The sequence below is a fragment of the Callospermophilus lateralis genome, chromosome 10 (genome assembly GCF_048772815.1).
Source record: "Callospermophilus lateralis isolate mCalLat2 chromosome 10, mCalLat2.hap1, whole genome shotgun sequence".
Classification (NCBI taxonomy): Eukaryota; Metazoa; Chordata; class Mammalia; order Rodentia; family Sciuridae; genus Callospermophilus; species Callospermophilus lateralis.
In genome coordinates, this window is record NC_135314.1 from 11,822,898 (window position 1) to 11,844,648 (window position 21,751).

Below are 21,751 nucleotides of genomic sequence, written 5' to 3' on the forward strand. Positions count from 1 at the left end.
TTCAGTGATATATTCTGGAGAGTCTTGAGATGATTTTCAACATTTGCTTAACAAAAATCTTAGGTACAAAAATACCAAAATTCACAAAGTTTTATTTATCCTTCTCTTTCCTCTTAACATAAAGCTTTCTCAAGCCATTGGGGTGGGCGAAATTACTTGAGGTGGGAAAAGAGAAAACAGAGGAAAAAAGATGGTGCTAACATCTGGAGGCAAAAGTAAACAAGAGCAGCCACACCAGCAAACCACCTAAATAAACAAACAAACGTGCCTCAACTCTTCTAGAGAAAGAGCAAATTCCCTTGTGGTTCCTGAATTATGAACCAGTGCTGACTCGCACTGTCCTGGAGTCTCCTTGCAATTGGTACAGATTCTAATCACCCATCTGCACGGCCACCACTGTATCATGGGGCTTGGAGGCTTGCATAAAGATTATATCAAAAGAGAAGCAAGTTTCACCTCGGGTTATCTTGGAAATCCCTAGATTTAATGAAAAGTGGAATGAAACATGGCAAAGGCATAGGCTACATTTCTGAGCCAAACTAATTTCAATTTTTTTTTTAATATTTTTTTAGTTGTAGATGGACACAATATCTTTATTTTATTTATTTATTTTTTATGTGATGCTGAGGATCGAACCCAGTGTCTCACACATGCGAGGCAAGCGCTCTGCCACTGAGCTACAACCCCAGCCCCCTTTCAACTGTTTTCAAGATGCTTGCTTATTAATCTGAATAAAAATAACATTCATAAAAGTTCAGCTCCATCTCAATTTCAGAAGAGGCTGAACTTTGAATAATCCAAAGAAACACATGGCCAACAAATACTTATTTGGGACGACGAAATTCATTTTCACAACACAAATTACAGTATTTTTATCTTACTAATTATGTTTAAACTATTATTTAAATGAATCATTGAATTACTATAAAATTAATTTTCATTTTCAAAACTATTATTAAATATTAAACATAAAAGAAGGTAATCTAGAATTCTTGCCTAGGGATTACACATAGAACATGAATAATTTTCAAAGTTGAGCATTCACAACACAACCCTTAAAAGATAATGTTGCTTAAAAAAAAAAAAAAAGCCATACCAATCAGCTTGATATTATTGTCTTCATCTAGAAGCAAATTTTCTATCTTCAAGTCTCTGAAATAAACAAACCACACAATATTTCAGATAAGCATTTGAAATAGTGGAAAGACATTTTGCTTCTGAAGGGCAATGAACTGTTTTAGGGTTCCTTCCAACCAACCCATAAAGCTTTCTGCCAAAACTCACTCACTCAGGTAAATATTTATAAGACATGACACAATTCATTGCCACTGACTATAAAAGCTAAAAAGAAATCATGAAGTTTCCAGAAGTAGGGCCTCAACTAGAACCTGGAAGCTAAATACAACCAGAATGAGTAGAAACCAGAACGCACCATTCCAGACACCATTCCAGACAGGGGCTATCTGAGCAGTTAGGGGAATAAAAACGTGGCCGTGGGTCTGTGACAGTGAGCAATCTTAGCCAGAGGCAGGAATAAATTTGGAGAAGCAGGTACATCATCATCATCATCATCATCACAATAATAAAAAAAAATGATAGAAAGCTGACTGATCAGTATGACAACCGCCCTGATTAGAGCCTAAGTGTCAGGACAAATTGGCAAGTGAAACTAGATTAATATTAATCTATTTAGCAAGTCGATATTATCACGGGGCAGAATAATGGAGTCCAGAGAGATCAGCGCTCTAATCCCTGGTGTTCTGCCTGAGGATATGTCAAACCTGACATGGTCAAAGGCAACTGAGTTTGCAGACAGAATAAAGATTGTTCATCAGAGCTGTGGCCCACACCTGTAATCCCAGCTATTGGGGAAACTGAGGCAGGAGGATTGCAAATTCAAGACCAGCCTCAGCAATTTAGCAAGACCCTGTCTCAAAATTAAAAAATGAAAAGGGGCTGGGGTGTGGCTCAGTGGGTAAGGGCCTCTGGGTTCAATCCTGGTACCAAAAAAAAAAAAAAAAAAAAAAAAAAAAAAATATATATATATATATATATATATATATATATATATATATATATATGTCAATTATAAACTCTGGCACCTTAAACTGTAGCCTACCAACTCAGACACACCCTGAATGTTAATGATGTAAGAATATTTTTCTCTTTCATAACACACATACGCACACATTCTCTTGCCCCATTGTTTTGAAACAGTCCACTCTTGGTCCAGCTTTTGTTTTTACATTTGAATAGTGGCGGGGGGGGGGGGGGACTCCTTTTCTTCATATCTCTGTTGTATCATCATCATGATAAAATGAAAATGGCAGCTGATATGCGGCTTCAGTGTCTAGAAACCAAAGAGAATAGTAACTAGGGCTGTCTGTGGTAAACAGGACAAACGGTGTCCCATTTAATAGGGACAGTTGCTCAGAGGCCGGTCCCAGTACTGCCAGCTTATCCCACTTTAAAAGAGAAGCCAGATTTGTGGATTTGGTTTCAATTTTTAAATCTTGGCAACAAACTCACACTTAAAACAATAACAACACTATGTGAGCCAACCTCGCAGGCAAGATGTGGCCTGCCAAATACCAATTTCCAACCTGCACATGGGTAGAAGCTGAAGTTTTGAAAGGACTTGTGGTTGCCCAGGAAGAGGAGAAAGAATGAGAGAAAAAGGACCAAAACCCACAGGTGACCTGGAGGGCAGGGCCATCCACAGCCAGGGAGGCAGGACAGCAGCTGGCCAGGCTGTTCTGGAAGGAACCATCAAGGGTGGGATTTCAAGACAGGAAGAGGATTTAAGGAGTCAAATGGGGGAAAAAACTAAGCTCTACAAAGTGTCCAATGGATTTGAAATTAGAAGGCTGCCTTGGGTTGGATACGTGGACGAGAGGAAAGATCTCTGTTAAAAATGCCCGGCTCAGGATTATAATGGATTATTCCCATCTAATTGCACTCACAAGTGGAAAGGACTGTCTACTTCACCAGCTTCAAGGAAAACAGTACACAGTGTACATCAAAACCACGGCTGCCTTTAAAAGGTGTCACAAATGTCCAAATACAATGTGACTCAAATATAAAGTGACCCCTATTCCTTCCAATAGGAAGACCTTGCCCCCTAGAATGTGGTGGAGGGTGGGTTGGAAAACAGAGATACATAATTTTAGGAATGGAATGAAATCATCAGAGGACTATTGCTATTATTTATGAAGCTACACCATCATATTCAGATTATTTGCTATTAGCAGAATTTAATTTTCAAAATACTATTTCCATATACCCTCATGTTTCATGAAATAATGTTATTCAGATTTGTCAAGGCAGAATAAAAGTGGCTCCCTGTCACTGGACGATGTTTCTGGTGGAAAGTGGATCTTTCTCTTGACTAGAAGTTTGCAATAAAGCATTTCTGGAGTCTGAGTCTGATACACTTGCTAGAAATCTGATCCCAGTCCTTAAACGGCCACTTAAATTGGATGTAAATGAACCACTCAGGGAAATGTCGTTATAGCAGGGTCTCAAACCATTGCCACTGTGAGGCCCTAACCTCTAGAAGTTGTGATTAAAGTCACCCAGTGCCTCTCTTCCTACCAGATTTCTCGGGTGACATCTAGAGCATCCAAAGTCATCAAAGAATCCAATTAAGGCTGATGTGTCTTCTCCAACTAGTACTGCATAATAAGTTCATGATAAAATAATATGAGAGCTGGACGTGGTGGCTCACGCCTGTAATCCCAGCAATTTGGGAGGTTGAGGCAGGAGGATGGCCTTAGCAACTTAGTAAGGCCCTAAGCAACTCGGTGAGACCCTGACTCCAGTAAAATATTTTAAAAGGGTTGGGGATGTGGCTTGGTGGCTAAAAGCCTCAGGGTTCAATCCCTGGTACCAAATAAATGAATGAATGAATGAATTAATTAATAATATAAGAGGTTCATGAGCAGGCTTCCTCTTTCCCAAAGATAATTAAGACATGATAGAAGCCTGGCTTCTACTCAAACAGTAACTTTAAAACACACACACACACACACACACACACACACACACACACACAAAGTGTCGGCCCAAACTGTAATTCTGTGAAAACTGATTATATAGCAGCAGCCCTGTTTAAGTCTGAAGGGAGACTACAGTATGTTTTGAGTGAAATTTAACCTCTTTGCCTGGGATGAAGAGAAGGCACACTAAGTCACAAGGAAAAATTTGGTTCAAAAGAAACAGGGAGGAGAAAAACATCTTAAAGAGAATAGGTAAACGCAAGTAATTGCCAAGAATAATCAAAGTCAGCTGGGTCATTCTGGGGCGGCAAAAAGTCCAGAGAACCAGAACAATGATCAGAAGAATGGTATGAATGGGAAACTCAAAAGAAGAGATAAGGCAGCAACAACAGGAAAAGCACCCATTTTTAAAATCCAGGAAAGGTCGTAAACCAGAGGAGAATGTATAAAAACATGATTATTAGTCAAAAATGAGAAAAATAAAATCAGTTCAAAGCCACTACCTTCCCACTCGGCTTCCCAAAGTAACCAACCCCAACCCCTAGGAAAAAGTGGAGAGAACAAGCCCGGGTAACCTGGGCACTTACCCAAGTCCCACCGTGTCCAGGAGTCTAAGGTTTCCAATCACCTGTCTGACTGCCTGAGGCTAGTTTATGGGAAAGGGCAATCAGTGGGCGAAACCTGCCCTGGTCAAAGAAGCCCTCCACCTGCCTCCTTGGCTTGCTTTATCTCCACCTCCACGATTACAAATGTTTTTAAAGTAGCTTTTAGAAATTTTTCCCTTTTGTAAGAAATTCATGTGAAGAATGCTGTGGCTACCACCAGATGCCCCTAGGCTGTCCACCGTGGGGCATCCTTAGTGCCTGAAGTTATTACCTGAGTCTCTTCAGCACAGTGGGCCACCCAGACCCTCTGCCCAGCTATTCAACAATGATCAAATGATCCCAAGGGATCACATAATAAGAGACATCTTGAATACAAAAGGAAATTATTCATCATGTTTCGGTGTTAGTGTATTACAATATACCTTTAAAAAATACTAGCAGGACTCTATTATCTAGGAAACTGGCTCCATCAGAAAACCTGCTGCGGTCCAAGTGGAAAGTGTGGTATTTCCTCTAGCTCCATCCCAAGGGCAAAATATTTGGCTCTGTTATGTGTCAGATCTGCTCTGTGGGACAGAAGGCAGGGATGGCAGACTAGTGCACGCTCCGTGATAGGGGCTGGGAGGAGCGCCCATGTCACACCAATCTTCCGATCAACCGCTCTGCAGAGGGGAGAGAGACCTAGGAGGCTCTTCCTTCAGTCTTGCAATCTGAGGAGTCCCTCCCCATGGGAGATGGACGTGAAGCTCAGGGTGAATTTCTAACTGGAAACAAAGGGAAGGGCCCCAGGATGGGTGAAAAATAGCTTTTTCTTGGCCCTACAGGCTTCAAAAGAGGAGCAAGTTTTATTTCACTTAATACAACGTCCTCCAGATTCATGCATATTGCCACCAATGACAGGAGTCCATTCTTCCTGCGGTCGAGTCGTGTCCTGATATGTACATGTACCTTTTCCTTACTCATTCATCTGTTGATGGACGCCTCGGTTGCTTCCCCAGCTGTGGCCAGTGCCACAGTAAACATGGGAGTGCTGGCATCTCCTCGACACGACGCCAGTTAACAATAATTTGCTGCAGATTTCAAAATACCCAGAAGACAGGATTTTGAATGTTCTTACCACAGGAAATGAGAAATGTGGAGGTGATGGATATGGTGGCTACACTCATCTGATCTTTCCACACTGCACATGTGTCCAAACAGCACACTGCACCCCAATAAATAGGTACAATTATGTGCTGATTAAAAATAAATGTAAATAAAGAAAAATGAAGAACTTTGAAAACTTAAAACAAGAAAGGGGGTGGGGCGGGCCACAGGGGAAGGCGGCTTCAGGAGGCGGGTCTGTAGGACAGCACTGGAGGGGACCAGGTGGCATCAGAAAAAGGAAAGTACCAGGGCACACAGAGGGAGAAGCCCCTGGAGCACCCTTTTGGCAAAGCACAGGAGGGAGCCCAGCAGGAAGAGGTGGCCAGACAGTGGACACCAGAACAGAAAAGGCTTCTAGCTCCTCTGCTAATTGGCGGGTTCCGGGGAGAGATGCCCCTAGGAAGACCTAACATTGAGTTGAGGAATGTGGGGGGTCCAGAGATGCAGAGAGGACCCAAGGGCAGAGGGCTCTTCCACACCCACCCAGGCACCACCTAATCTTTGTCCCTTTGTTCTTTTGAAAGAACTAGCACCAACAGGTCACCACTAACCACTGGAAGTTCACCCACAGGCTGGTAGGTGACCTTCCTCTCTCCTCCACCCACCCAGTTCTGCCCACCTTTCTTTAAAGATGGTCATCTCAAAGGTTTGGAGAAAGGCCACCTTGACCTCCAGTGGTTGCCCTCCCCGGGTAGACAGAGGGGTATAAGAGGATTCAGGGAATACTCTTGCTCTAACCAACACCGGGTCCTGGTGGATCGTGCAGGGAGGCACCTGCTCACATCCTGCAGAGCAGAGGCAGCCAGAGCTATGCTGGGGAGGGGAGCAGCTGGGGCAGAGAATGTGCACGTGTCTGCTGGGTACACACCTGAGTGTGTGAGTGCACACAGTAGGTGCAAGCCCACATTCATGTGGGTGTGCATGTCTGTGAGTGTGCATGTGGGGAAGAGCATGAGTGTGCATGTATGTGTGTGAGTGCACACATTTTGTGAATACACACGTGTGCTGCTTGCATACGCGCATGTTGGAATCCCTTGTGGCAGTGTGGCAACACAGTGAATATGGTTTTGTGTGTGTGTGCGCGTGTGTGTGCGTGTTCATCACGCACATTTAGGACAGTGAGATGGGAATGAGGGAGATTTCTCCAGGGCCTTCGCATGCTGTGCCCAACCCAGCTATGAGGGTCAGGCCAGGCCCCCATCAAACAGGAGGCCTAGACTCAGGGACAAGAAGAGCCCAGGGAGCCCCCAAAGTTGATACTCCAGATGAAAGTAAAGAAGTGAGTGACAGAACACCACGGCAGCAGCCAGGACCCCAGGACCAGCGAGAAGACCTGGGGAGCAGAGCATCCCTGGAACCCGGGAGCAGAGCAGAGACGTGGACCAAGACACAGCCGCCTGGGGAGTGAACAGGTCGGCTTAGGCCGCCTCCTCGGCCTGGGCAGCGCACCCACCCCGCGAAGGTCATCCAGACTCCTGAGTCCGACTATTCCTTGAAACTTGGCATCATACCAAGGACCCCATGCGGGGCTGTGGTGGAGGAAAAGGATGTCTGCCTAGGTGTCCTTCCAGGAGGACATGAGCACCAATGGTGACGGACAGACGAGAGGCTGGTGGTCAGGGTTCTAGGATGACATGCACGAGGCCCCGGGCACCCCGGCGGGGGGTGGGGGGGGTGGGATTCTAGGATGAGGTGGGGAGGGAAGTCTCCAGAATCCAGGTACAGAGGGATTAACTTGGCAATACACCAACCGGGCTGGGGGCACAGCCCTCCAGGGGAAGGTCCGACGGGTGGGCCCACCGAGGGCTAGACCAAACACACAGATCACGTTTGGGTGGTGGGGGGCGAGTTTTGCCTGTGCGGAGGCTACAAGATGGATTTTAGTTAAAAGCTAAGAATAAAGCATTCGAGAAAAGCCTGTAACTCCCCAAAGCAGAAGACATTTAGTAGTGAATGAGAGGGATTTTTTAGGTCTTATCTTCAAAAGCACTGTATTACAACCAAGTGATTTGTAAATCTTTTCTTTGTTTACAATATGGTAAATTCTTGTGTTGGTAAAACACAAGAATAATTTGCTAAGCACGGACCTGATTTTATTTATTCAAAGCAAAACCTTTATTTGGTTCCTAAAGTGTTCTAGAAACAAGTTCTGTCTATAAAATCAAAGTGCGAGTCACTAAAGAGATGCCACTCTGTAGACTGTGACCTGAAAAACAAACTAAGTGGCACTAAGTCAGTGAAGAAACGCCCTTGAAATTCCAAGGAGAATATGGAATATCCCGGAAAGAACCTGGGTCTGGCTACCAGAAAGCCTCTATCCCTGTACCAACTCCGACACTGGCTGTATTTATGCGATTTTCCTTCCTTCATTTCACAAAGTCTTACCAGTGCCCGCTGGGCTTGGCCCTGGGCTAAACAACGGGCAGGAGACAACAACCAGGTTAGTACCACCTGAGAGATATTTAGAAGGCAATGGGAGGGTGCCCTGGGGGCACATGGCCAGGGCCCAGCCTGGAGGGCTTCCTGGAGAAGGTGAGCTTGGAGCTGGAACCTGGAAGACAAGCAGAATTCAACCAACGAAGATGGCCAGGTGGGCAGAAGCAGAGGACGACTGTGGGTCCTGGGAGCACCCAGGACGCACAGCAGGAGCTGGATCAATAATATTACAGCGAACCCCACCCTTGCGGAGAGTCTGGGTTTGAGAACCAGCACCTCCAGATGCGTGCTTGCTCTTAGCAGGAGGCCCAGGATCCCAAGCAGCTCCTGGAGGTGAGCAGAAACTATTCCCCTCTCATCTGCCTTCCCCTCCCTCCCTTTGTGGGGAGAGGGGGAGGCTCCTAAAAGTTAAAAGAAAACTCTTAATCCCCTCCCAGCACAGGTCATGCCTGCTCCTTGTCCTCCCAAGTGTGGGGACTTTTTCCAACATTGATGAATGAGTAAGGTCACAGCCCTGGGGGACAGTGGCGCTGACACACACCCAAGCCAGTCACCGGCTCCCTTTGATCAGAGGTCCCTTTCTCCTAGTCCGGAGGCGCCCTGGCTTGTCTCTTCCTGCTTAGGGACAAGGGTATTGTATTACCCTGCAATGTTTTGTCTGTACAGTTTGATTGGACTTTGTCATTTCGAATGAACAGATGAATCTCAAATTAGCTCTTAGCAGAATCAGCGGGTCTTATTGATTCATGGTAAGAGTCAACTCTCTGTATACAATAGGCAAATCATCAGATCTGGGCATCCTGCCGGGAGAGCACGCTGGATGGGAAGGAAAAAAAAATAAACAAACTCTTTATATTGTAAATGTGTAGTATCTCCGGCGGTCCTGAAACTGGAGTGATCCCGTGAAAGTTCCTAAGAGCCTCCCCCCAAGCAAAAGATGCAGACTCCAGACAAGTCCAGGTTCCTGTGAAGCTGGGAATCTGCTTTATGCGGCTTAGTTTCCTTGTTTCCAAGTCTACCTGTAATAGTCACGTGACTTTTAAAGATGTGCTTCTTTTAAACGATATTGAGAACTTCTGGGTAGATAATTAAATATTTAGATTTAATGTCAGAAGAAATGAGGGCTCTGCCAGTATTAGGCTGATTAGGAACTAACAGCACACACAGTATCAGCCTAATCAAGAACTGAGTTTTAAAGCATCCTCTAACACTCAGAACCAAAAGCCCTTTACGTGACTGCATGTACGTAGCCAGAAAAAAAACTCATTCCAAGGGGTTAGGGATGTGGCTTGGTTGGAGAGCATTTGCCTAGCATGCACAAGGCCCTGGGTTCCATCCCTGCCGCTGGAAACAAAAAACAAAACAAAACAAAAAAAATCATTCTAGCTCCTTTTGAATAATCCAATCTATTTGCTCAGAAATTTTCCCACCAGGGACTCCAGGGTTTCTCTGAAATGCTAGGCTCTCTTATTCATTTGAAAAAATCTAACCTCAAAATAATTTATGAAATTCATTCCTCCTCTGCAGCACAAAGAAAATTCCCCATCACTGGAGAAGGCTACAGTTAAAAAAAAAAATACCAGCAGCCAGCCAAATCACAATCTCCGCTAGTCAAGATCTTCAGATGAAGCTACCCATGAAGTATCCTATGAAAACATTTTAATGCAATGTCTCAGCTACCTGATCACCTATGTCCAGGTGCTATACACACATTAACATGATTTCTACAGAGAAAAGCAAAGAAATCCTCCTAAATCTATATTTATCTAGATTCCAATCTCTTCTAACTTTAAAAGATCTGAGCCCTCGCCATTATTGGATTATGAATATATTTCCAAGGAGAGAGAGTAAGAAGGAGAAGCTGGAGATGAAAGAAAAAGCGCCCTGTCTTTGCTATCAAAACATTATTAAATTCATTCCTTTGACATTCTGACAGTAATTGCACTGAGAAGGATTGGATTTTGTTAAAATTACTTTAAAAGGGTTGTTGAGAATTTCCTGCGGGAGAAAACCAGAGTGCAATGCCGGCTTTCACCTGGTTTTGCTTTGCTGTCCTCAACATCCTGAGAAACTCCTCTCTCATCTTATTTTTGACAGCACAAAGCCCTTGGAAAAACACCCCAAGTCCCACCGAAAGCTCTGCCACTTGCCCCCCTGCTCCACCCCGCTTCTATTTTCTGCTGTGACCCACAGAGTCAATATTCCAGGCTGATTCATTCATGAGGTTTCTGGCTTTGTCATCTTAATAAACAAAGACAGTGCCAGGCACCCTCACGACCATCATTTTCCTGATAATGGCAGAGCCGTGACACCACAGGCCACAAGAGGGTATTGTGGGGAAGAGCCAAAAATAGTGTTCTTCACCTCCAGTTTCTGAGTGTTCCCTGCCTCGCTGATGGAAACACAAAGACTTGTAATAAAGCATGATGATACCATGACAGCCTGGGAGACTAAGAATATGTCTGGGGAGAGGGTCTCGCACCTCAGTGAGGAGGAAGTGACTAATGGGAACAGTGCCCAGCCCAGGCTGGCTCTGGGAAAGCCCTGAGCAATGGATATCCCCACAGCGCCCCTGGGTTTAGACTCCCCAGGGCTCCCAAGGAGGAGACAGCCCTCTCCATCTGCAAAGCTCCTACAGAGCTCCTACAGAGAGCTCTATTAAGTAAAGGTCTCTAGCTGCTTTCCTCACTGATCAGAAAATAAATGACTTTTGGACAGAGAGGAGGTACCATTAGATGTTCAATTTTTTTTTTTTTTTTTTTTTTTTTTGGTACTGGGGATTGAACTCAGGGGCACTCAAACACTGAGCCATATCCCCAGCCTTATTTTGTATTTTATTTAGAGACAAGGTCTCACTGAGTTGCTTAGTGCCTCACCAAGGCTGGCTTTGAACTCGTGATCCTCCTGCCTCAGCCTCCTGAGGTGCTGAGATTATAGGAGTGCACCACTGTGCCCGGCTTAGATGTGCACTTTTTTAAAAATACATGTTTCCTCAAAAGGCAAAACTGAGAGTTGTTGTATGGCCCAGCAATTCCACCCTAAGCATGTAATTCTCCAAAAGAAACAAGAGAAGTGAAAACATGTGTTCACCCAAAAACTTGTCCATAAACACTCATCTAAGCATGATTCCTAACAGCCAAAAAAAACTGGAATGACCCAAATGTCTATCAGTTGATGAAGAGATTCACAAACTGTGGTATATCCATATAGCGGCATGTTATTCAGCCATAAAAAGGAAGGAAGTACTGATACTTGATATGACAGAATCTGAAAAACATCATGCTAAGCAAAAGACCTTAATCACAAAAGACCATATATTATATGATTCCATTTATATGAAAAATCCAGAATAGGCCGATCCATAGAGACATAAAGTCAACTAATGGTTGCCAAGAGATGGCACAAGGAAGCATGGGGAGTGTCTAATGGGAACAGGGTTTCTTTGTGGGGGTAATAACTGTGGTAATGATTGAATAACTCTAGATACACTAAAAACGTTGGATTATACACTTTCCTAAAGTGGATCTTAGAGAATGTGAGTTGTATCTCCATTTAAAAATATTCAAATAAGTGTGTGCATGCATACTTCCTGCCATCAGCTGACTTTTTAAATGAGAATTAATTAAACACGATTTTTTTATTTTTATCTGTAATTATTGATTTTTCTCAATAATTACAATTATCATTGTAATTATTGATTATAATTCCATGAAGAAAGAACTGTGCATTCATGGGTGGAGCCAACAGTTTCTTAGAAACTTTTTTAACTTTTTAAAATTTATTTTATTGTCGTACTAAACGTAAGCACCCACCACCAGCAGCACAAGGTCATTTTCATTCGCTTTCTTGGAAGCCTCCTCCCCGGAGGGAACAAGTTGGCTAAGCAAGTTCGATTTTCATAATTATTCACAAGATTGGTTTGATTTATGGGGAACACCCCTTGATTTCGAGGGCAAGTCCATCTGAAAGCAAATAAGACCATGAAAGCCCTTTCCCTAGCTGACAAAACATCTATCACTGAGTTTTCTTTCAGGCCCCTCTACGGTTGGTCTCATGACTCATAAATGACAAGAGCAGCAGCTAACGTTTATACAGTACTAACCGTGCACCGAACACCGTTCAAGCTCTTTCTACATAAGAACTCACTGACCACCACATCAATGGAAAGTGAAGTATTATTATTCTCATTTTACAGATGAAGAGACTGAAGTTCAGAGCGGTTAAGTAATTTGTGCAAGGTCAAACAACCATTCAAAGGCAGCGCCAGGATACAAGAAAAGGTACTCTGACTTTGGACTCTCTTTGAACCCCCATACTGGCATGAACTCAACTCATAAAACAATCCAATGGAAGAAAAATTGCAAAACAGGATGTGGCCGCTTAGCATTTCTTGGAGCGTCCACTCAGCACAGATCCAGCGATCTCAGCCCCTCGGGGACCTTACCTGTGGACTACCCCAGCCCGGTGCAGGTGTTCCACTGCAGAGATGAGCTGCCGGATGTATCTGCGGGCCTCGGACTCCTCCAGCCGCTTCTTCTCGTAGATCTTGTGCATCAGGTTGCCGCCTGGGCACAGCTCCATGACCAGGTAGTAGCTGTTTTCTGTCTCTAAGATATCAAGGAGCTGCGTGATGTTGGGGTGGCGAATCATCTGCTGGATCTGCCCCTCTCGCCGCAGATTTTTGGTGACATAGGTGTCCTTTTTAGCTCTCTTCTTATCGATGACTTTTATGGCCACCTGAGGACAAACCAAGAGCATGGGTGTTAACAGACGCTGCGGGCAAAGGAGACTGCTCGACTACTCTCGCCGGGTCTCTAGGGAAACACAAGCTACTTCTCTGCACCAGGAGAAACACTGGATCCCAAACCATCAGGACTGGGGTCCCACTCATCGGGGGAACACCTGCCTAGCATGCGCAGCCCTGTGATCAATCCCTAGCACATGTGAATTGATTAATTAATTAAATGGCATCAGAGGGAAAAAAGGAGATCATCAGGGGAAAAAAAGATCCATTTATTAAAGGAGAGAAGGGAATTACTTAAGCAAACTCGAACGGTAGCCTGGAAGGATCGGGAAAGGGTTGATGTCGAATTTCGCTGTCTGCAGGGAGGGTATCAGGAGCTAGATACCAACTTCTCCTGGAGCAAAGGTCCCCACTACTTCTCAGGACTCTCCACCATCCCCCCGGGTCTAGTTCCCCCCACTCCAGCCCACTTCAGAAACACCTAACTCTGCCCCCGGTTTCCAGTTCTAGGTGCGGTTAGGCAGCAGCAGGAGGTGCTGCCCAAGGATGCAGCTCTGGCCTCCTGGCCTTCTCTGAGCCCTGCACCCGCAGGCTGTCCCTGGCCTCACCCACTGACCTCTCTCCCTTGATGAGTCACCTAGGGTGAACCCACGCCCAGTCAGGCCCAGCCTCACAGCTCAGCCTCCCGTAGGAAGCTGCTCTGGCGCGGTTTCCCCACCAGGAAGTCGTCCTAAACGGTGGGAGGCAGGGACAGAGGCAAGGAGAAGGACGGGGAGGGAAGACGTCTTTTCTACCCCAACTCCCCTTGTTCCTTTTGGGGTATCACCTCTTCACCCTCCAGGCCCAAGACATCCTGCTGTTCCTCTCCCATGTGACCAGCCACTGACACAATGCCAATTCCTCCATACCCACTTCCTTTCTGTTGAATGGGCACCTTGCCTCCCCGTGCTGGGGTCACTGCATCCAAGGGACCCTCAGGGCCACTGCATCCAAGGAACCCTCAGGGCCACTGCATCTAAGGGATGCCCAGGGCCACTGTGTCTAAGGGAATCCTAGGGCCACTGCATCCAAGGGACAGCCAGGGCCCTTGTGTCCAAAGGACGCCCAGGGTCCCTGTGTCCAAGGGAATCCTAGGGCCACTGTGTCTAAGGGATGCCCAGAGCCCTTGTGTCCAAGGGACCCCCAGGACCATTGTGTCTAGGAATGCCCAGGGCCCTTGTGTCTAAGGGATGCCCAGGGTCTCTGTTCAAGGGACAGCCGGGGCCACTATGTCTAAGAGAACTCTGGGGCCATTGCATCCAGGGATGCCCAGGGTCCCTGTGTCTACTTCATACTTCATACTGCTAAAAGAGTAGGTTTCAAATGTTCTCAACACACACACAAAAAAAATAATAATGAGGAGGAGGAGGATGATGATGATGATGATATGAGGTGAAGGTCATGTTAATGAGCTTGATTGCGGTAACCACTTCACAATGTCTACACATATCAAAGCATCACACGACTCGCAGGAAATATATGCACTTTTACCTGTTAATTAAATCTTGATAAAGCTGTCAAATAGACTTTGAAAAAGAAAATGGAAAAGAAAAAAAGTACAAATCAGAGGCAAACTTTAAGTCAAATAAGCTAATAAAGTTTGGCCATCACCCATCAGCCTGGACTAGCACATCGATGTCCTTCCTCTTTTCGGTGACCCATCCCGGCCTCCTGAACTCACCCTGCCCTCTGCCTCCAAATCAGTGGGCCTGGAACCTGCTTTCAGGCTGAAACACTTCAGGGCTCTCTGCGGCCCCAGGAGCACCCCGCCTCTCCACAGTCAGCACCGTCATGGACCCACTGGGTCTCCAGGTTGTCTGCAGCGGGGGGGTCTCGTGCTCCCCCGGGACACGTCCGTCATTCTCCAGGTCCTCTTGCCACCTGTTTGCCCACTGCCCCGCACACAGACATTTCAAGATGCACAGCACTAGCCACTTTAACACAGGGCCCAGGGGCCCACTCCCCCCACCACAGTACACAATAGGTGACCAACAGCTTGCTAAGGGTTGGATCCAGCAGAGCAAAAACAGCTATAAACAGCTTCGCCTTTTCTCTTCCGGAGAACAAAGTTTCATCTTAATAGGGAACCTCAGGCCCTTAATCCAAAGACCTAAAAACAGCCAAGCCCAAGGACAATCAGCAGAGGGAAACAGACAAGCTACGGAGCCCCTCTCTGCATGCACCACACAGAGGGGCACCTGCAACACCCCAAGTCCCTGAGGCCAACACTTCCAGCCCACAGAAGTTAAAGTCACACTCCAGCCGCAGATGGGCCCCAACTCGCTGCATGAATGCTAGATAAAAGAAGCCTCATAAACTTCACTTCTTCCTGTAGCCCCCGCCCCATACACACACACAAGTATATTTTGCCATCATCTTAGCGGGGTGGAGAGAAAGATGCTGAAGAGTACAATTAAGTTCTGTCTCTGCTTGACTCTGTGTTGCAATGTTTTAAAAATTACACCCCTTGGCAATGAAATCTTACAAAGTACTACGCCAGGCGGGAATACAATCCACCTTTTTTAACAGAGCACACAATTATTGTCAGGGTAATTTATTTAGCTCGTTAATTGCCTGTACTAGGTTGAATAATGGCCATCCAAAGATAGGAAGTGCTAATCCCTGGAATGTATCAGTGGGACTTTATTTGGGAAAAGAGGTCTTGCAGATGCAGGTTTCAGTGAAGGACTTCCAGATAAGATTAAATTGGATTCCCCGGGTGGGTTCTACATGTCCTCACAAGTGTCCGCACAAAATAGAGGCAGAGGGAGACCTTGTACAAACAGAGGAGAAGGCCATTTGAAGACAGAGACAAAGACTGGTGTGGCCACAAGCCCAGAAATGCCAGCTGCCGCCGGAAGCTGAGAGGGCAAAGTCTACGTCCCCCTGAAGTCTCCGCAGGGAGCGTGGTCCTGTGCACATCTTGGTTTTGGCCCAATGCGGTGATTTTGGACTTCCTGACTCCGGACTATGAGAGAGTAACTATGCCACCAAGTTGATGGTAACATGCCACAGCTGTCCCAGGAAACTAACATACCAGGCGGGGGCCCCACCATGATTTGATAGCCAGGTCCCAAGTTCTACTGGTCGAGAGGCCCCCAGGGAAAACCCTGAACTGGCAGCCACTCCCCGGGAGGAGGTGTCACCTAAGCTCCTTCTCCATTGTCAAAAACCAGTTGGGCACCTACTTGTTTCCATCCACCTCTACACTCAGGAGCTGGACACCCGGTGAAAACACAAGGGCACTTTGATGACACAGCACCGCTTATCACCTTCATCTACAACAACTGAAAGTGGGGGGCAGGGGGGATAAGTGGGAAACTAAGGAAAAGGCCACCAATGGCCGGCCAAGGGAGACAGGGAACTTAATTTGACAGCAGTCAGGTGTGCAGGCAACACAGTCCAACACTGATTCTATCAGGGTAAAAGCCCAGAACAAAGAGGGGACTGAAATAGGCTGTGGACAGGAGAGTTTTTAAAAGGAAAAATAAATCTGCTCTCAAATGGCAGTAAAATAAGCAAGTTTAGCATGTTTCAGACAACAGGAGAGAGAACACCTGTGGTTGATGCCAATTCTGCAGATTCCCTGACGTGGTGGGGGACTGTCACGGGCAATGCTGTCTAGGAACTCCAGTCTGGTCTGGTGGGTGTGAGTGTGTGTGTGTACCAAAGGGAGGGGGCTCAGGGCAATGTCTAAGCCTCAATGCCATCCTGTGCACACCTAGCAGAACAATTTCCTGTGAAATTATAACTCTGGCTCTTCAATGGATCCAAGCTACAAAGACTCCCAGAATTCTACAGTGGAATCTGTTTTCAAGATTGCCCCCAAACACCCAAAAAAAACTAAGTAGCAATGTCTTGCATGGCTCTGACATGTGACAGGAGAAAACAACAGATTATTCGCCAACTTCGTTCATTAATTAAGGAATAGGATGTCTCATAATATGGCAACTGTCCACCATGGTGCCCCTTTCTCCATAAAAAAAAAAAAAAAAAAAAGCCTTCCAATGATGAATAAAACCAGCAAAATCAACTTTTAAATAAATTGGCTAAGCTCATAAGGAAGAAATGGAAATCCTCCAAAGCTTAAAAAAAAGAGTAGAACTCCATCACTAGGCAGCAGCCACAGGGTGGAGAAATAAAAGATATGAGAGATGTCACAACCCAGAGGAAGGAAAGGAGCAGAGACGATGGAATGGGAGCATCGCTCTATCAAAGGAGACGAGGAAGAAAGGATGCACAGGGTCCCAATCCACGAGGACAGGGGCCAGAGGAAAACAAACGGCTTCATGCTCCAAGGCTTTGTCACACACTAGGAGAAAAAAATGAGGAACACGCAAAATCCCCGGGAAGCAGAACTGGCACACACTTCCATAAACCAACTGGTCCCCAAGACGATGCACATAAAGCTCTGAGTACAGGGTCTGGCACATGGTAACTGCGCCTTAAATGGATGCCATTATTGTCATTGCTTTTGTACTTTCAATGAATCAAGTGTACAGAAAGTGGAAAGGCATCCAAGCTTGAGTCAGCCGAGGAAAAATGGAACATTTCCTTGACTCACAGTTGTAGCATATGAAACAAGAACCTGAACCACATTCCAGTGTTTTGTTTTGTTTTTTTACTCTGGAGTAAAAGTGCATTTAAATCCCACAACAGTGGTCTCCTATCCGTCCAGTCTCCCATCTTCTTTAAATATTGACTTAACAGAATCCTAGTTAACAGGATTTCAAATTCATCCTTTTGCCCTGGATCACCCTTCCTTGCCTTTAAAATTCATTACTCTGAGCCACACCGAGAATTGTCAATGTGTCCAATCTCCAAAATGAACAGTCAGATGTAAAACGAACCTTCCGTATGACTGAGAGGAAGAAAAGAGTCCTGATCAAAGAGACTCCTTTTTAATATCTCAAAAATACACATGCGTGTTTTACGCATTATACAATGTATGCTGCACTTCAGAAAGCTCATCCTTTCATCAAAGCACTTTTATACCATAATGTTTTAAATAATCAAAATGCACAGGGAATGGGAGGTCCTGCTCAACTGATTTTTTTTTTTCTCTACATGGAAAGGAGCCAAAAAAAGAACTTTCTTTCCAGAACACTTTGGTTTCTTAATGACTAGTGTGTACTAAACTGAAAAGAATCTCCCCCCTTCTTCAACAAACTTTTATTAAACACTTAAGGTACACCCAATCCTGTTCTAGGTAACAAGTATGTGCTAGGAAAACACATGGCTCTTCAGGACCATTTGTGGGGGATGATTCTGATTCTTTGTAGTGGTTCAAGATTACTATTTCTTTTCAAATAAATTGTGTCTCCCTTAAAATGCATATATTGAAGCCCTAACCCCATGTGACTGTATTTGGAGATAGGGCCTTTAAAGAAGCAATTAATGTACATTATGTGCTAAGGGAGGGTCCTAATCCAGCTAGAAGATGGCCACTTGAATGCTAAGGAAAGGAGTCTTAGGAAAAACTAGCCCTTCCAGCACCTGGATCTCAGACACCCAGCCTCCAGGACCACAAGAAAACAAATGCCTGCTGTTTAAGCCACTCAATCTATATGTGTTACCAAGCAGACTGATGGACCATCCAAGCATCTTATGATTCTACAGGATTACCTACAGGAACGGGAACAAGGGGCTGGCCATCACTCACTGAGGGCTGGGGTCAGACGTCATGGTCCCACTCCCGACCTCATCCTGCTGTCCCCACTGCAGCAAGTCCAGGGTGTCCCAGCAAAACAACACGGCGCAACAGCCTGGTTGCTGGGTCTGTCCCAGGCCTCTTCCCTCCTCCCATCAGGGAGGTGCCTGTCCACCTCCTCCACTGCCCTGACTCCCAACACCATCAAACACCTGTCCTGCTCACACCTCTTTCCTGAGCTCCAACATGCCTGTGGCCATGTCCCCCCATGCCTCACAAGGGCCGCAGGAAGGGCATGCTCAGTGGGTCCTACGTGCTGCCCTCCTCAACCCCAACCCCTCCTCTCCTCTACCACCCCATCCCGGGTCGCCCCTGTCCCCTCCACCTCCTAACCACCCCTCTCCTGTTCCTTCCTTACTGCTGCGCAGACTTGGGCTATACCCCTCTATTGTCCTCTGACTCCCACCCACCCCTGCCTGGAATTCCCTTCCACAAGGGCTCCCAACTCCCACTCCTTCTCTCTGGCCTCGGGTTACATGTTGCTTCCCCCTGCAACTCCTCCCCCACTGTCACATCCATCACCCACACGTGACTGTTTGTGACACCCTCCCCTGTACTTTCCAAAAGGCAGGAATTGCATCTGGCCTCCCAGCACCTAGCAGGTCAAGAGCAAAGAGGGAGGGAAGGAATGAATGACCAAGTAGAAAAAGCTACCAGTCCCCCAGGGGGTCAGTGTAAGTTCCTGGACATCTCTACCTTACTTAGGTCCTCAGCTTCCTCGAACACAAGATAGGTAGACCAAAGATTCCCTTCCACCTCTGAAACGCTCAAATGTCAATGCACCTGTGGACATGGATTGAGCTAGTGAGTGAGCGTGATGCAGAGTTTACAGAGCCCCCTCCGAAATACGCCACTTTCTGAGAGAGCTTTACAACCGTGTGGCCCACCCAGCATCCACAATCCTCTTACCCTCTTCTGTTTTTCCCCATCCCTCGCCAGATTATAGTAAGGATTTTTCTCTCACAGCACAGATTTCTCCCCACTCCAGACCCCACCCCACTCCACTCAGACTCTGGGGTCAGGCCTGTTGGATTCAGTCCTTCTTGCCCTTTAAGGCATTTATTCTTTCCCTAGAACACACTTCCAGACTCCCCTTCTGGCACCAGTCCTGGTGATATTCCAAAAGGTGGCTCACCCTCAGATGCCGAGTGCCTGGCCGTGTCAGGACAGAGATGGAGCTCAGTGAACACACTCTGGATGATGACAGAGCCAATGCATACAGGTGACGGGAAGAGGAGAGGAAGGAAGGTGGAGGAAGAGAGGAAGGGTGGAGGGTGGATGGGTGGATGGATGGACAGATGGATGGCTCCACTCCTGCTCTTCCCCAATTATGTGGGTGTCTGATGGGTTCCACACTGGACTTGACAGCAGCCATTGGCTAAATGCCAACTCTAGAAAGTGGATAAGAGGAGCCTGCATGGCTCTGGGTGAGTCTGAGCCGAGAAAGAAAATTTAAGATCGCTGCCAAGTTCAAGCCTTTCAACTGTAGGAAGCAGTTTCTCGCTTCCTAAAGAAGCTGGCTAAGAGCTGGGGGTTAGGGGAGAGCTTACATGGCCCGTGTTAAAGCAGGCTGCCTGGGGACCCAGGGTTCCATGGCCAAGGGACCCTCATTCTTCACCCTTAACCCCTCCTGCCCCTCTAAAGTCCCTCCCACTCCAACGGCTAAATCTGGGTGGAGCTCCTGCCTGATACACTTTCTCCCTCCCAAACTTGTCTGAACCATCTGCCACCTTCTCCAGAGCAGCTAATCTAGGAGGTTCCCCAGATCCCTGAAAACACACCCAAGACTCCCCATTTCTCCCAGAGGAAGAGCCAAAGTCCTGAAGATGCTGTCCGATCCCCTCACTGTTTCTGTCCTCCTCCCCTCCAGCTCTCCCTGATGACCTCCTCACTGGCCCTCGGGTGACACAGGTGCATTGCCACCTGGAGCCTCAGCCACACACTGTCACTCACCTGCAAGACTCTGTGGAAATGTCCCCTCTCAGAGGCTTCCCAGGCCCTACTTCCAACCACATAACCTGCGCTCACAGTCCCCTGGTTCTAGTCTCTTTTCCCAGAGTCACTTAGCACCTCTAAGATCCTTCAGAACTCAATGACCGGATGTGGGGGTCTTTCTGACCCCAGGAAGGAAGGGATGGTCCTGTCCTCTTTACTGATGGTGTTCTTGGCGTCCTGAACAGCACCACACAAGGAATATTTCTTGAATGAATGAAAGAATCCGAGTATACTTGGATTAAAAAAAGATTCTATTAACTAGAACTTGTCTGGGCTGAGTTATATCCCCTACCAAATTTATAGGTGAAACTCCTAACCCTCAACGTGAATGTATTTGAAAAAAGCATCTGAAAAGAACTAAGGTTAAATAAGGTCTTAATTAAGGTCACGTAAGAGTGAGTCCCCCATCCCACAGGACGGGTGACTTTGTAAGAAGAGAGTCACCAGTGGTGTGCACGCAGAGATAAGGCCATGCCGGGACACAGCAAGAAGATGAATACATGCAGGACAAAGAGGGGCCTCGGGAGACAGCAAGCCTGCTGGCATCTTGATCTGGGACTTGAGCCTCCAGACTGTGAGAAAATAAATAAACTCCTGTGGTTTACAACGGCAGAGTCTCTGGTATCTTGTTACGGCAGCCTGAGCAGACTAACAAAGTTATTCGTATAGCTTGCTTAGTAAATCTCATTATAAACAGGAAAATCTGGTTGACGAGGCTGGGTGAAATGGATTGGGCAGGGTGGGCAATAAGGGAAGCCCCCAAAGCCAGGAAGAAAATGTAAGAGACCAAGGGCTCTGCGCTGCAGCCTAAGCCCGAGTTCAGTGTAAAAGGGCTGAAAACTGTGCTAATTAGCGTGACCCGGTGGGACGTTTTGAAAATAAATTGGTTTCACGCCTTCTTCCAAAGAAGATGTGCGCAAATGCATCGGGGTGGAACGTGCCCCTGTGTGGATGATACTTATTTAACAGGAAGCAGAAAATATCCTTTGCTGGCTTCATAATTAATTTCGGTGTTGCTCCGATTCGCAGAGAAACGATGGTAGACAGCAAACACACGGGGCTGTCTGTTATAGGGACC

At 46.4% G+C, this 21,751-nt stretch overlaps 1 protein-coding gene across 1 annotated transcript in view; it reads right to left on the reverse strand.

Moving 5' to 3' along the window:
- The window catches only part of Hunk (hormonally up-regulated Neu-associated kinase), a 96,084-nt gene that overhangs the window by 44,686 nt on the left and 29,647 nt on the right, over positions 1-21,751 (reverse strand). Inside the window, exons 2-3 of the mRNA XM_076868565.2 lie at positions 12,630-12,922; positions 1,097-1,152 (exon numbers count right to left, since the gene is read on the reverse strand). Of these exons, the coding sequence (XP_076724680.2) occupies positions 1,097-1,152; positions 12,630-12,922 (349 nt within the window). The remainder of the gene's footprint in view (positions 1-1,096; positions 1,153-12,629; positions 12,923-21,751) is intronic.